Genomic DNA, 17,420 nt, shown 5'->3' on the forward strand with positions numbered 1-17,420 from the left:
TAATTTTTAGAATATATGTTTTTATATTTATATTAAAAAATAATTAATTATAAAATTTAATGAAATATAATTATTTAATCATTTAAATGGGTGATAAGGTTTATAAGATTAACAAAATATCTTTTTAGTGATAAATCTAAAAAATTGGGTATCAATTGAGTTGATTTTTTAAATATTAGTTATACATATAATAACACAATTAATAATATGATAGAGTGGTGGAAAATTGCACGTTAAAAACTCTTTCTGTGCAAGTTGCGTGTTCAATCCAAGCACTTGTAATATCAATAATTATACAAATTTTCAGATTTCGGATTCGGGTTCGAGTTTCGGGTTCGGGTATGTATATCCAATTTAAAAAATTTCGGGTTTCGGGTATACCCAAATCCGATCCGAAATCCGATGGATCGGGTTCGGAAATTTATTTTCGGGTATTTTTCGGGTTCAGATCGGATTCGGATATGGATAAAATTTTCGAATTTGAATATGGATTCTGCAAAACCCGACCCGATTGCCATCTCTAACTCTCATGAGTCATGTCAGCCCCTGGAGGAAACAATGCCTCTGATGTTTATAATGTTAAGTTAAAAAATTCCTCCTTATGAATACCCAGGTTATTATCAGTGTACTGTAAAAAATCTCATGCAAAAAGTTGTAGAATTGGCACCAGTTACCTTGAAGCTGAATATACTACAACCAAAGTTGTAAAACTTGGAAATCGATAACCTCGGCTACGTTTTCAAATTCCGAGCACTCGGTCGATTTTCGAGTACTCGTTTTCAGCGTCCGTGTACTCGCTTAAATCGGAATCGGTTCACCTCGGATTTCCGAGTACTCACCGAGTTGACCGATTTGTAGACTACAACCAACTACTATTAGTCTCTTTACTTGCCTTTCTAACAATTCTTATCCTGATGCATAAATAATGATGAACCTCCTCTCTCTTTTTCCCATCATCAATATGAGTCCTAGTCTCAGCATTTCAGTTTTTAAGATTGTTTTAGTTTGATTTAATTTATTATTGCATTTACACACCTGTTGTTTCTGAAGTTATTTATTTCGAGGAAACTGCTTATGTTGCATCACTCACACTTTTGCCGACGACAGTTAAGGTAAGCTGTAAACCCTCTCAAACCAACCTAACGAAGAAGAAAATGAATCCAGTTGTATTGCGGAGTTTCATCCACCATCTCCGTTCAACTTGTTGTTAACATACAGTAGATGCTTTGACACTTGTGAAGACTGATGTTCAGATGCAACAACATTGACTCTTGTGAAGACTGATGTTCAGATGCAACATCGATACCCCCATTGGATAATGGTTGTGTAAGTCCATGCACCTCTGGTTTCTTTTGTTTGTTACTCTTTAACTCTAGGAGCAGAGCAAAGCTCTGTTACTTCTCTGTATTGTAATTGTTTTTCCTGAACAGATATTGTCTTAATATATTTTTTTTCATCCCTTTCTTATAAGAAGTCCAATATTTTTTACCAACACCCCATATCCCGTGAGGATGACGACCAGATAAACATTTTGAATTTTAGTACAACAAAAGTTCCACCAAGAAGGTTCACATTATATCAACTAGTAGAAAGCATCTTGGTCATTTACACCAGGCCAGTATAGATGACAAACATTAAGCACAAAGTAAATATTCTTGACCCACAAAGACGGGACCACTTAGAAAGTTACTAAATCACTAGAATCTTAAGTTTGTGTTTATAAACTGTGTTGTATCGAATAATTAAGCTGTTAAAATCACCTTTAAAATGTCAACAGTGCTGGTAGATTCGGAACCCTGATTATGGCATGCCGATTACCAGACTTGCACTCCATGCATACTTTTCATGTTTAAATGCAACATATAGTACAGCAGCACATAGATGAACTTAAATAGTCAATTTTCAAAATTTTCTAAAAAGATTTTCTTATCATTAGTCGGCATTAAGGGCTTCCAGTTGCCTTCTGAGTTCATCTAGATCATCAGCAGAATTAATGGATTCTTCTTGAGCAGTCAGCTTTTGAAACTCGTCCGCACTTGGGAGCTCATGAACAAGACCTTCTGGAAGCACATCTGGAGAAAATACATACATAGGATACTTGAGCGCATTTGAAGAAAAGTATAACAAATATGTAAGCAAACAAGACAATCCTTGTTACAATCGAGTGGTAGATATATCATTCTCAAGCGTTGATTTTCTTCTTTACAAAGAAGAACACTGATGTTTCTAAGAGATACATAGTTTCTGCTTATTATTTGTACTTAATATTGTGATTCCAATTGTGGTCTTGTCTGTGCTAACTGGGGAAATCTTAGGAGTTACATGGACAATACATTTCCCGTATTACACAATATATGTTCGATTATGATGCAACTGCAAAGTTTGATAGTTGATGAGAAATAACCATATGAAAACTGGACAACATAATATTAACTTAATTATGCAGAGACAGTAGATATATTACCTTGAGTTTGGGCATCTTTTTTATCCTGCTCATCATCGTCAACAACACTGGATGACACCACAAATGATACCGTTTAAAAGTACAAAATAAAGATACCATCACATGGAAAACAATAATTTGAGAATAAAAAAAATTCAATTGTAACTTAAATTTACACTGCATCTGTTTGCAACAAATGCGTATCTCTATAGATGTCTATCCGATAGTGTTAGGCATTTTTTTAATGAACCTAGTGATAAGAAGGTAAGGGCCCTGAATAATTTAATACCCCCAAAGATGACTTATCCCCGAGAAACCTTACCATATGTTCCACTCATTATCCAGATGAATAGCAGACTCAGTTACTGTTAGTGCTTGTGCATCCATCTTTGCTTTAGCAGCAGCATCTCTCGCGGGTTTTGTCAGATTGTATTCTTCCTGCGAAATGAGGAAATAAGTAATAAAAAACTCAATAACCTGCATGTATGTTTAAATGAAAATTAATAACTGGCAAACAAGTTTATTTACCTGTCGTTCCAGGCAGGCAGCATTTGAACATTGAGGGTTTGGCCTCATGTGCATTGTTGGGAAGTAGTCCTTCAGGGCATTATATCCCTGTAATCAAGTAATGTGAATAATTTAAAAATAGAAGTATTGAATATTTATGTATCGAGAGGGCAGGAGAGAGGGGGGGGGGGGGAGGGAGCGAGAGAGAGAGCGAGAGCGAGAGCGAGAGCGAGAGCGAGAGCGAGGGAGAGGGAGAGCGAGAGAGAGCGAGAGAGAGAGAGAGAGAGAGAGAGAGAGAGAGAGAGAGAGAGAGAGAGAGAGAGAGAGAGAGAGAGAGAGAGAGAGAGAGAGAGAGAGAGAGACAGAGAGAGAGAGAGACAGAGAGAGAGAGAGAGAGAGAGAGAGAGACAGAGAGAGAGAGAGAGAGAGAGAGAGAGCGAGAGAGAGAGAGAGAGCGAGAGAGAGAGAGAGAGAGATACCAAATATGGAGACACCTGTCCAAACTTCAGCAAGTACTTAAGCGTGTTTTGTACTAGAAGTCCAGCAACAACTCCCTAAAATATTAGTTCAGTTAAGTATGATTGGTGAAGTTACATAAATTTCAGTTATAATAAAGAAAAAAACATAAATGGAATTATGTGTCAAATTAAAGAACACCTTAAACAACTAATTCTTGCGTGCTATGAAATTATTGATGAAAATGCTGAAACAATTAAATCTCGTTTGGTACATAATTAATGTACTGAACATGCAAGTTACAGAGATTTTGGCTGTAGAAAAAGAATAAATAACAGTAGATAGTGCAAAAGAGCTCGTAGAAGACTAAAAATTACCATGGTAGTAGGTAAGGATGCAGCACAGACCCCTTCACGCTTTAGTGTACGTTCATCCACCCCAGATGCCACAACCTATATGAAAATAAACCCAGTCTACATTTAACATAAACTCTGGAATATAAATGGTCTCACAAAGTACAGTAGCGTTGTAGCTCTGTAGGTTTTATGAACACAATTTAAATATAGTTAGTCAGAATGATGGGTGCCAGTTATTAACAATCCAGAATAATTATCTAAGTATGAGCAATTATCATAGGGCACTTGGCTCATTGTTCATGTTATAATCAACCTAGAAAATCTAAATTATTAAACAAAGTAACGAAACAAAAATTTGCTAATTGAACTTTTCTCTACAAACACTAGAATCTACAAATGAACTTACTAGGGGAGGGGCACATGCAAAACAGGCAGTTTCTCCAGGTATCAGCAATTGTATGTGACCTGAAACAGCATCTTCAGAGACACCTGCACAAGAGTTCCTCTCATGTGAGTTCCTCATGGCTCAAATCTAAATTAGGGGTGAAAAAAAACGATTGCAAAGTATTCTTAACCCTTTAGCTATTGCAAATTCTGTCAAGTGTTCATAGAAAGATATAGAGGGTGTTTGGTCCTTAAAAAAACAAAGTGCTTGTCTCCAGAAAAAAGAACAAAACCATCTATTGTCTAACAGTTCCCAGAGTCAAAAGTATATACACTTATACATATTTTCTTCTCTAACAAAATTTTAAAAAAAAAGAAGAAGAAAAATTGACAGTCCTGTTACACTCTGCATATAAATACATGATTTCAGCAGTGCGATACTCAGGTAGATATATGATAAACTTGAATCTCAGTCAGCATGTGAAGATTAGCTCGCAAGTATGAGCCTTAAGGGAAAAAGTAGCATGATATTTCCTTTTTAATTATTTTCAAAGATTTCACATTATGTCTAATAGACTTTTATAAGATACGGAAAAAAAGATTACTACGAGGACCGTCTTACTCACCAGACTCCATCCATGTTTGTTTAAGCTCATTGCAAGCCTGTGCAAAGAAAAAATATTCATTTTAGCTACATAGTCAATAGATAGAAAATAACAAGAAACTGGCATCAAATCTTTATCCTGTTCTATTTCTGTTTATTATATTAGTTTACTTAACATAAAAAGCATTATAACTAAAAAATGTTCCTAGGGTAAAACTGGCGAGCAAGCAATAATGCATCCTCACCTGATTTACTACCATTCTTGCTTCGTAATTATCAACACAGCTTAAAACAAGATCAACCCCAGTACCGTCTTTGCTCGGGCTATGTGTTTTATTTGTAAGACTTGCCATGAAAGTTTCAAAACCTTGAACTGTTGTAATATTAAGTGTATAGCTCTGAAACACAACCGAAACCAATTAGTTTAAGAAAGTGGAGTAAATTACTGAAATATCCAATTGAAGGTAAGATGTGATATTTTACGCAGCATAGACATCACATGTTAGTATTTTACTTCATCCAAATTTTAAGTTAAAAAGAGGGGTACACGAGAAACACATAAACAGACAACTAAAACATTAAAAGTAAGCCCAGAATATGTTATAATAGGACAACGTCAGGAAGAGATTGATCAATACAAGATTTAAAAGATTACAGATAGATCAGATATAGAATTGCAAAGAACTAAAGAGAAAATCGGAGAAATAGTTAAAGAAAGATTAGAGAGATAAATTGCAGAAGAAACCTGGAGAGAGAAGAAAATTCAGAGTTCAAATTGTAGAGAGAGATTGGTCGAAATAGCACACATATACTGTATATTCAATTTTGTACATTGTAACTGCATGTTCTAGTGTTAAACTTTAGGGACAAAAAAATAATTATTTAACATACTTGACATGGTAATATTACTATTAGGTGACTAATACAAATATAGAAATCATATTTCTTTTATTCCACATCTGAAACACAAAGTGGACATACTTTCCAACTACACGTATCCAATTCTCTTTTCAAGGATATCGTAGCCCAAAAGAGCTTGTCATCAAAAGTATCCTTCGCCTGATCCTCAATAATTTACTGTTGAGACAACTGACAAGCTGTATGATATCTCATACAATCCTATCTTAGGACATAAACGAGTCGGAAATTCTGACTCTTTGTCACTTGAAACTAAACATCAGTTCCGCATTCAAGAGAAATGCCAACTTATGGAACCCTTACATCCTGGTTATAATCTTAAACTCAGCCTTTTAAACATAAATCCAAACAAAGTTTCCTCATATGTGAACCCAAAAAAACATGTTATTTTAGGAAACAATAAAAGACTAAAAGACTCTTTGACCGAAAAATGAAGCATCTACCTCTAATACAACATCTGGATTTATGTCTGAAAGAGTTTGAACAGCAGCATCAGTCTTGGTCATACCACACTGCAAAAGGTTTTCAAGTTGCATATCTTAGTTACTGAAAAATAATCTCTTCTCAACTGAATAGAGATAGCTGTTTCACAAAATTGAAATATAGATTATTAAATAGTACACTTAAGCAAGAATCATAGAGATTCTGAATATGTTATATATTAAAAAACTATTATTACAAGGACTGAACAAGTCTTAATAAGAAATGAGTATAAGAAAATTCAACAAGTAATTATATATAATCCAAAGTTCAAGTGAGATGATGAAAAATGGAATTCTTGAGGATCACCTGCTCTGGACGAAAAAATAGCCTATTCATGTTAGCTAACTCCACTTTATCATAATCATACAACAAAAGGCGACCTATGCCACACCTTGTTAACATCTCAGCTGCAACACTGCCTACACCCCCAATACCCTGTAGATAGAGGAAAATAACATATAACTTTGAAGGAGTAATATGCTATATTAATTTATAAAGCTTTTCATGTATAAATGATAAGTTGATAAATATATGCATAAGAACCACTTCTATTTCAAACAATTACTAATAAACTTGTGTTTTACGAGAGATATTAAGATCTTTGTCATTAAGTACAGTTTTTGCATCACAGAAAGAAAGAATATAGAGTGAAAAAAGTTTAATACGGACAACTATGGCTACTGAAAAATCTCGAATTCTTTCATAATTGTCCACGATGCCCATCCTCTGAAGTGCCATAAGCCTACTATAAGGGTTGCTATCTACCACTTCTGCACTCATATCCTGAAAATGATATAAGTTATTGTTAGGACATTGTAACAACCACCATGACCACAATAGAAAACTGAAAACAGGCCAAAAAAAATTGGACATATAACCACCTTGACTTTCGAACGCCTGCCTTGTCCAGAATTCACAAGCGCGGATAGATTTTCAACATGTGACCTCATCTGCGATACAAAATGCACAATTGTATCATATCTAAATAGATAGGTAAACAATTTTTAATATCCTATAGGCTATAGATTTCTAAAATGTAGGTAAATATAGATATTAAATGCATACTTCAGAGCAAATTGGCATCAATTTCATTAATATAAGTATCACTTAAAAACACATCAATTACGAAACAGATCACTTCTTTAAATACCTTGCCCCACTCACCTACCTACTGAATCTCAATATGACACGCATTATACAAAGACAGATAAATTCCCTGAACCCTGGCCACATCGGATTTTTAAGTGAATCTCAATACGATAAAGACAGCTCATTTCCCTAAACCCTTGCCACATTCACTTTCTCAACGTAATAAACAATTTACATATATACACACAAAGAACGTTTCCCTTCAACCTATCAATATCCACTTGATTTAATTTTATCATTTCCCTAAACCGTTGCCACGTCCACTTCCCAACCAAATCTCAGTAAATATAGAATCTAAATGCACTCTTCAGCTCAAATTAGCAACAACTCCAATAAAAGAAATTATCGATTAAAAAAACATTAATTACAAAAAAAAGTTTTAATTTAACTAGACAGATCATATCCCCAAACACCTTATCACTTCTACTTTCTAACTGAATCTCGGAACACATTACATAACTACGGATAGACAGATCAATTCCCTAAAACCTTGCCACATCCGCTTTCCAACTCAATCTCATTATGATATAGACAGATCATTTCCATAAACCCTTGCCACATTGACAAACAGAGAGAGAGGGAGGGAGAGGGGGAGAGAGAGAGAGAGAGAGCCTAAACCCTTGGCACAATCACTATTCAACTGAATTTCAATTTCAATGCGATATAATAAACAAATCCTTTTCGAACATTTCAATACACATAAAGCTCTAGGTCATGGATATTATACATAATTTAAACACAGAATCAAAGGAGGAGGAGAGTACCTTAGTGAGTAAAGCGTGATGAGAAGGATCTGATGAAGAGTGTTGTAGACTAACGAGATCAGTTAACATCTCTTTCAACTCAATCTCCATTCCCGCCATTGCTGATCGCTTCTTCACACCCCCTTCGATATCTGCGAAAATCTAGAAATTTTATTCTCTTGCTCCCTTTGTTTTTTCTTTTCTATTTTGTTTCAATTCCCTTTCTCTTTTTTGCCTTTTGGGTTTCTATCTGATGCTGGGTCCATGTCCTAATTGGGCCCTTTCACCTTTCACTTACAAGGCTACCAAGTTTTAAACACACTAGAAATCAAGGAAAAACTTAAGTTAAATAGTTTTTTTTTTGATAAATGCAAAAAGTTTTCATTAAATTAAATATTGTACATCCGGGATAAACATCCAACTGTCGATACAACCAGGTGATACAACAAATTACATGTTAAAAATAATTAGATGATTTGTTTTCTGATCGTTTAACACATAGAATTTAAAATTTTTTGAAGTTAAAAACGAAATCAAAGACATCCCAAGCGATTCAAATTGCACCACCATCTCTGAAAATAACAACATCGCAATTGACCATATCACATAAAAACTATGGTTAGACCAATATTCAGAAACATCAATCGCATAAAATGAGATTGGAGAAGCGGCACCCCAGCTATCGACATGCCGGACATCAGCTATAGACATGTCGAAGGCACCCCAGCTATCTACATGCTGGATACCAACTATAGACATGCCGAAAGTGTAAACCCATGAAATATGAACAATCTTTGGTTGTGAAAGGTGAGCTCTTGCACTAATCACCATCGTCCCAGATTCGATGTAGGCTTTGTAGATCACCAAAAATATCAATAAATTCATCCTCAACAGATCCAACACCAGATAAATCCCAGCATGACTAAACAAAAACATAAAAAATACTGCAAAAGAAGAGACAAAACACACACTCCAAGAGGAAAGACAAACAAACACCCAAAAAATAGGGTTTTATTGAAAGAAAATTAACGAAAATAAAAGAGAATGAAGGGGTTGGGGCTTTCCACCGGAGAAAACCAGTGGAAGCCCCTCGATTTACTTGAAAATGGACAAACCCTAGAAGAAGTTCTAATTTAAGTAGGCAAATCATAGAGTTTGGTGACATTTATTGGATAAATAAGAATAAATGTTGTTCCACTAAACTATCCAAGAGTTATATAGTTGATATAATTGACAAATGTTGTCTACCTTATTGAATCATGTTTTAGGAATAAAGCCAAAGCTGAACTAAAATGTTGTGAAAATTTGGATCTTGGCTCACTGGAAAGTATATAGAAGATACTCTTTCCAAATTAATAGTTAGGGATATTAATTTGATAAAATAGTGGGAGATATATATTTTGAATATATATGAATAATCACTTGAACATATTTAATAATCATCTGTAAACTAATTTATCATGTGCATTTTAAACATTGTAGATATCAAATGACAATCAATTCAAACAACTTCTCTGTGCGATCAGTCCTTGAGAAGGACAAGCTGACAGGAACAAACTTCCTTGACTGTTAGAGGAACTTGAGGATTGTCCAAAAACAAGAGCCCAAGCTCTATGTCATAGATATCCCTCGCCCTGCACCTCTCCCTGAAGGAGCATCCTGTGCTCAACATAATATTTATCAGAAATATATCGATGATAAAACGGATGCTCAATGTCTCATGTTAGCGACCATGAGTGCTGAACTTCAGAAACAACATGAGAATATGGATTCTTATGATATAATTAAGCACCTTAAACGTATGTTTGAAGGACAGGCTCGTCAGGAGAGGTTTGATACTTTCAAATCATTGTATGCATGTAAGAAGGGAGAATGTGATCTGGTTGGACCGCATATTCTAAGGATGATTGGGTATATTGAGTACCTTGTCAAGTTGGGTGCCCCGATTGCTGTGGAGCACCAGATTGACCTAATTTTGCAATCTTTGAACAACAATTATTCTCAATTTGTGATGAATTATAATATAAATGAGATAGATAAGAACCCCACTGAACTGTTGGTTATGTTGAAAACTGCTGAGACCAATGTTCAGAAGGCATCCCCTGCTCCCATGTTGATGGTGAATAAGGGGAAGGCCATAAATGGAAAGGTTAGAGGAAGATGGGATCCAAATCGAATGCCAATCTGAAACCTGATCCGATCAAGGCTTTGAAGCCTAAAGGTGGTGTTCCAAAGGTTGGTGATTGTCACTATTGCAAGAAACAAGGTCATTGGAAGAGGAACTATCATGCTTATTTGGAGCATCTGAAGAAGAAGAAGAAGGATGTTGTTACTGCTTCTGATTCAGGTATTTATGTTATAAAAGTTAATTTGTCTACTTCTACATCTTGGGTATTAGATACTGGATGTGGTTCTCACATTTGTATAAATGTGCAGGAACTGCAGGGAAGTAGGACATTGGCGAAGAGAGAAGTTGACCTACGAGTTGGCAATGGAGCAAAGGTTGTTGCTTTAGCTGTAGGGACTTATCGTTTATCGTTGCCCACTGGGCTTGTTTTAGAACTAGATAATTGTTTTTACGTGCCTGTGATTTGTAGAAATATTATTTCGGTTTCTTGTTTGGACAAGAAAGGTTTTTCATTTTTGATTTAGAACAATAGTTGTTCTTTTTCATTCAATAATGTTATCTACGGGATTGCACGTTTGTTTAATGGTTTATATATTCTTGATATAGATACTCCTGTCTATAACATAAATAATGATAATAAACATATTAAGATGAAAGACTCAAATTAAACATACCATTGGCATTATCGTTTAGGTCACATAAATGAGAAATGCATTTCCAAATTACATAAAGATGGTTACTTGGATAAGTTTGATTTTGAATCATACGAAGAATGCAAATCTTGTCTTATTGGCAAAATGGTTAAAGTTCCTTTTACCGGACAAGGTGAAAGGGCCACCGAACGATTATGACTTATACATAGTGATGTATGTGGTTCAATGCGTACGATGACAAGAGGTGGCTTTTACTACTTCATTACTTTTACTGATGATTTCAGCAGATATGGATATGTGTATCTTTTGAAGAACAAATCTGATTCTTTTGAAAAGTTCAAAGAATACAAGGCTGAAGTGGAAAAGCAAACAGGGGAAAGTATAAAAGTTCTACGATCAGATCGTGGAGGAGAATACTTAAGCCTCGAGTTTAAAGGTTTCTTGAAGGAGTGTGGTATCGTATCACAACTTACGCCTCCTGGAACGCCTCAATGGAATGGAGTTTATGAGAGGAGAAATCGTACCTTGTTGGACATGGTGCGATCGATGATGAGTCTAGCAGATCTTCCAATAAGTTTCTGGGGTTATGCTCTAGAAACGGCTGCATATACACTAAACCGAGTTCCAACTAAATCGATTCAAACGACTCCATATGAGATGTGGACTGAGAAATGTCACAACATGTCTTTTATAAAAGTATGGGGATACAAAGTGTTTGTGAAACGCTTGGTTTCTGACAAGCTGGGGACCAAAATCGGATAAATGTTATTTTATGGGATAACCTGAAGAAACTAAAGGGTATAGTTTCTATAATCCTACCGAGAACAGAGTGTTTGTTGCTCGAACCGCTGTATATCTTGAAAGAGAGTTACTTTCAAAGAAAATTAGTGGGAGGACTATAGATCTCGATGAAGATCGAGTTGTGCAAAATAATATTGAACCAGAGTTGGAAAATGGGCAGAAAGTACATCAAGATGTTCCTACTCCGGAAACACAGGTTCGTAGATCTAGTAGGGCTCGTCATGAGCCAGAGAGATATTATGGATTTCTCTTGACTCAAGATGATTATGTAATGCTCATAGATAATGATGAGCCTCTTACCTACCAAGATGTTATGAACAGTCCAGACTCCGAGAGATGGCTAGAGGCCATGAAATCCGAAATGGAATTCATGTATCAAAATAAAGTATGGACTTCAGTTGATCCACTTGAAGGGGTAAAACCTATAGGATGCAAGTGGGTTTTCAAGAAGAAAGCTGACATGGATGGTAAAGTACAGACCTATAAAGCGCGACTGGTGGCAAAAGGTTTCAAACAAGTTCATGGTATAGACTATGATGAGACCTTTTCACCAGTTGTTATGGTCAAGTCCATCAGGATTTTGCTAGCAATAGCTGCTTAGTACGACTATGAGATTTGACAAATGGATGTCAAAACCGCTTTCTTAAATGAGAGCCTTAAAGAGGATGCATACATGATACAACCTGAGGGTTTTGTCGATCCCAAGTTTGCTAAGATGGTCTATAAGTTGCTTCGATCTATTTATGGATTGAAACAAGCCTCAATGAGATGGAATCGTCGTTTGATGAAACAGTCAAAGAATTTGGCTTTATTCAAAATGAAGATAAACCATGTATTTACAAGAAGGTTAGTGGGAGCCATGTGGCATTCCTAGTACCATATATAGATAACATATTACTAATAGGAAATGACATACCTTCTCTACATGATGTTAAGACTTGGTTGGCAAATAGTTTCTCGATGAAGGACTTACGTGATGCTACCTATATATTAGGGATCAAGATCTATGGAGATAGATCAAGGAAATTAATCGGCCTAAGTCAGAGTACATACATTGACAAAGTATTGCATCATTTCAGAATGCAAGAGGCAAAAAGAGGATATGTCCCAATGTCTCATGGGATATTGATCTCAAAAGACAACTGCCCTAAATCATTAGATGATAAGGGTCGTATGAGCAAAGTTCCATATGCTTCGGCAATTGGATCTATAATGTATGTGATGATATGTACTCGTCCTGATGTTTCGTATGCCTTGAGCGTCACGAGAAGATACCAGTCTAATCCTGGTGAGGGTCACTGCACAATTGTCAAGAATATTCTTAAGTACTTGAAAAGGACTAAAGATTCATTCTTGGTGTATGGAGGAGATGAGAAGCTGGTTGTAAAGGGTTACACTGACGCCAACTTTCAGACAGACAGAGACGATTCAGTATCTCAGTCAGGTTTTGTGTTTTGCCTTAATGGAGGTGCTGTAAGCTGGAAGAGTTCAAAGCAAGATACAATAGTTGATTCTACAATGGAAGCTGAGTATATTGCTGCCAGTGAAGCAGCCAAAGAGGCTGTTTGGATACAGAAATTCATAACGGGACTTGGTGTTGTTCCATCGATCACAGATCCAGTTGATCTTTACTGTGATAATAATGGAGCCATTACGCAGGCTAAAGAACCAAGGTCTCATTCCCGATCAAAGCATATATTTAGGAGATATCACCTACTTCGAGAGATTAATGAAAGATGAGATATACATATATGTAAAGTGCATACTGATGATAATGTTGCATACCCACCGACTAAGGCTTTGTCGCAACAAAAGCACGAAGGTCATACTAGTTCCATGGGTATTAGATACATGGGTGATTGGCTCTAGTGTAAGTGGGAGATTGTTAGTGTTTGTGCCCTAGAGACAACACTATTGTTATTCACCAGGAACTAACAATGAGATTTACAGAAGGGGGTTGAATGTAAATCTCAAAACTTTTTCAAGTTTTGAGCAGCTTCAAAAGCTAAGTGTATGATGAACAGATGTGTGTGAATTGCTTTGAGCAGGTGCAGACAGATGTATATTCAAGACACAAATATAAAGAACACAAAGGCTTTAAAAACTTTTCTGGTGGATTTGTTGTTCCACCAGGGATGTGTATTTCAGAAAATCTGTGATACAAAGAATTGTTCATAGCTGCTTCATAGTACAAACTAGATGATTTTCTCTCTATGTTTTTCTAAACAGCTCTGGAAAATTTACTTTTAATTACTAGCTGCAACTTGGTTTATATATCACCAAGTTTACAAGTGAAGACAAAGATAAAATACAATTATAAAATAGTTATTCACATGTTTCTTCTTCATTTCTTTATCCAATACAATCTAAGATAATATATGAATCTTTGAATACTTCCTTGTTTGCACCAGAATGGAAATGCTGCATTTTCTTGATTCCTCCAAGAGGCTACCACATTCCAATTGTCTCTGTCAACCCATGTGCCTAGGGGTGTGCATTCGGTTCGGTTAACCGAAAACCGAACCGAATAACCGAAATAATTTTGGTTCGGTTAACCAAAATATGTAATTCGGTTCGGTTTTCGGTAGCACATTTTTTACAATTCGGTTTTTCGGTTATTCGGTTATTAACCGCGGTTAACCAAATAACCGAAAAAATAACCGAAATAATATAATAATAAATATTTATATATTATTATAATAAATATTAATATATATATATATATATTTATACCTTTAATATATGTTATATTTATAATCACATCGTAGAAACTTTTTAATATCGAATGTATATGCAGGTTATGTATTTCATGTATTTTAAGCTCATGTTAATATTAAAATAAATAAAAATTAATTGGTGTAAATAGTTATTGATAGGTAATTTTTATTCTGATACGCTTATTATGTAAGTTTATTGGAGATCATTAACTCCCTGCATGTCATGTACATGTACTCACCATTTATTCTTTGTATAGCATGTGTTCTATGTATCATTCTTGTTATATTGTATATAATTTTTTTTGATTCTAAAATCCTGGTTAAAAAATTATATCTATTTTTGTCATTTTTTATATTTCAAATAAATTTCGGTTTTCGAAATCGGTTTTCGGTTATTAACCGAAAAAATTATATCGGTTCGGATTCTAATCGAATTAAAATCGGTTCGGTTTTCGGTAAGCATATTTGACATATTTCGATTTCGGTTAACCGAAAAAAAATTCGGTTTCGGTTAACCGAATGTACACCCCTACATGTGCCTCTGTCAGCTTATGAATTGACACTATCAACTGCTATGGAACTGAGCATCCGTTGAAGCTTTCATCCGTTGATGGCTTTATCCGTTGATACTTTAACAGTTGAAGCTTTATCCGTTGATGCACTCATCCATTGATGGATGTTATCCGTTGAAGCTTTAGAGACATCCGTTGAAGCTTTGTCTCTCATCCGTTGAAGGCATTTAATCTATCAGTTGATACTACTTCATTTATACAAAATTACAAGGCATGAAATATTTACAATTAGCCCTCCTATTTGCATATCCACTAGTAGTCAACATGACTTATAATTTCCCACAACTTCTAAGAATTATAACTGAAATGCAGAGACTGAAATGTGCTACAATACTAAACTTATTTCTAAGTAAAGCTACTCCATCAACGGATAGCCAAAGTGGTCTTATCCGTTGAGGCTACAAATACTAGATTTCTACTTAAGTGTTTTGTTTAACTTATCATCAAACTAATACATATATTCCTAACAACTATTATGTTTATATTATGAAACATTTGGATTATTAATTATGATTATATGGATTATTCTTTAGTAATTTATTATATCTTTATTTTCTTCGATAAGATGTTAGATTAATAAATGTCCTTGGAATATGATATGTAAATTTATATCTCTAAGTACGTGACTTAGAAATGAGATTATGAGAATAGTATTGATATTCCTAAAGATCCCTAGTGAAGTATTATTGTTAAGGGACGATAATAAATACATTGAGACTAGTGTGTTTGTTGGCTGATGATCATATCTCATTGATCATAGGTATGGTGATACTATAGTCAAAACACAGGCACATGTATTAAATACGTGCTAGATTGACCCGTTGTGAGATACTACATGTTTATAGCGTCATAAGTTAATCTCACAGTGATACTGATGTATTGGTCCTTTGAACTGAAATCATTATATTTCTATACGAGAATTAATATACTTTGATACTATTAAAAGTTATCCTTAACCGGGTAATAATAAAAGTAGACATTGGGTACATTATGAATCGTATGAGAAATATGAATGATCTAGATAGAATTTATCCCTCCTTTATTAAAGGAGTGATATTATTGGCTTCTTGATTAAGTAAGACTATAAAATGCATGGTTGTGCTCAAATACTGATTTGTTTAATAGTTTACTCATTCATCAAGGAAAGAAGGATTGAACGTTAACAAAGGATGACACAATGAATACCTCGAGTTTGATATATAATATAAGGTTAAATGGATTATATTACATTGTACATTATTCACGAAAGGTTTAATTGATCACCAATTTAATTATTATTACTTTGGTAACAATGATGTATTACTAGATGCCGCTCGTTTATGATTTTAAATTAGATTTAAAATTGTTGCCAACGTAATAATAACCTAAAGGGTCGCACAAAGAATGATTGGAGGATTATTTAATTTAAATTAAATGTAAGTAATTCGAATTATTTGTTATTAATTTAGTGTGACTTAATTAATTAAATATATAGGAAATTCGAATTTAATATTAAATCTGAAATTAAGTTATTGGATGATTAAGTGAGACTTAATAATACAATAATTAGAATTTCGAATTTAATAATAATAATAACTCTAAAATTCAGTTTAGGGTTGGAGGCCCATTAGCTCTTGCCTATATAATATTTTTTTCTAATAGAATTAGGGTTACACATTTTATTTGATAAAACATAAACCATAGCAGCTTGCATAGAGATATAGAGAGCAAGAAGGCGGCCTTAAGAACGTGCTAATACACACCCATCCTCCGGGCGATCATTCGTGTGGATACCTTCAAGGCGTAGATCGTTCCAGCGACGGGCTACGTGGTGATCATTCAAGACCTCCATATTTCCATTAACGTAAAGCTTCTTAAGGTAAACATACTGAACTACGAATTAAATATTGTTTTTCGCATGGATCCTGTGGAGGGTTTCGATTTTTAAGATTTAAATTTACGTTTTTCGTTGCGTTTATGTGCTAAAACCCCTTCAAAAGTACTATAACCCAACATCACGAAACTAAATAACGTAACAAACCACTAATTACTGATAAACTCAATGATTAGTTCTAAAAAATGCCAAATTACTGTGTAAAGATGAATTCAACTGAAAAAGTATGAAACATGAAAGTCGTTAGAAATTCTGAGACCTTTCCAAAATGTTAAGGCTCATTAAAAAGAACAAGTGACGAATTCAGAAAACACAGATTTAAGGACTGCTGAACAGATCAGCCCCTAATTACAGTAATACTTTGATGTTTAAGACATCAAAATCATAGAATTTAGCAGCAGGTATTAAACTCAAAATGCATATATCGAAAAGAGCTTTCCATAATGGTATTGCTCATAATATTTGAACAAATATTCAATTTATAATGAATTTACGAAGTTAGGTTAAGCAACAGATTACACAAACAACAAATTTTGACATATTTACAAGCAGAATTTCATAAAATGTTAAGAATAAAAAATGAAGAATAATCAAATTATCTTTCCAACGAGAATAAAATCACAATCATACGAT

At 34.6% G+C, this 17,420-nt stretch overlaps 1 protein-coding gene across 1 annotated transcript; it reads right to left on the minus strand.

Moving 5' to 3' along the window:
- Positions 1-1,698: 1,698 nt before the first annotated feature.
- On the minus strand, positions 1,699-8,273 carry LOC141686763 (ubiquitin-like modifier-activating enzyme 5). Its single transcript, XM_074491821.1, has 14 exons — positions 8,065-8,273; positions 7,033-7,101; positions 6,821-6,934; positions 6,458-6,586; positions 6,112-6,180; positions 4,996-5,148; positions 4,773-4,809; positions 4,169-4,251; positions 3,784-3,858; positions 3,430-3,504; positions 2,972-3,058; positions 2,766-2,881; positions 2,465-2,511; positions 1,699-2,072 (listed from the first exon to the last, which is right to left on the minus strand). Exons 1-14 carry the CDS (start codon positions 8,161-8,163, stop codon positions 1,933-1,935), a joined length of 1,293 nt encoding a protein of 430 aa, XP_074347922.1. The 5' UTR covers positions 8,164-8,273; the 3' UTR covers positions 1,699-1,932.
- Positions 8,274-17,420: the final 9,147 nt, after the last annotated feature.

Source organism: Apium graveolens, chromosome 9 (assembly GCF_009905375.1).
Source record: "Apium graveolens cultivar Ventura chromosome 9, ASM990537v1, whole genome shotgun sequence".
Lineage (NCBI taxonomy): Eukaryota > Viridiplantae > Streptophyta > Magnoliopsida > Apiales > Apiaceae > Apium > Apium graveolens.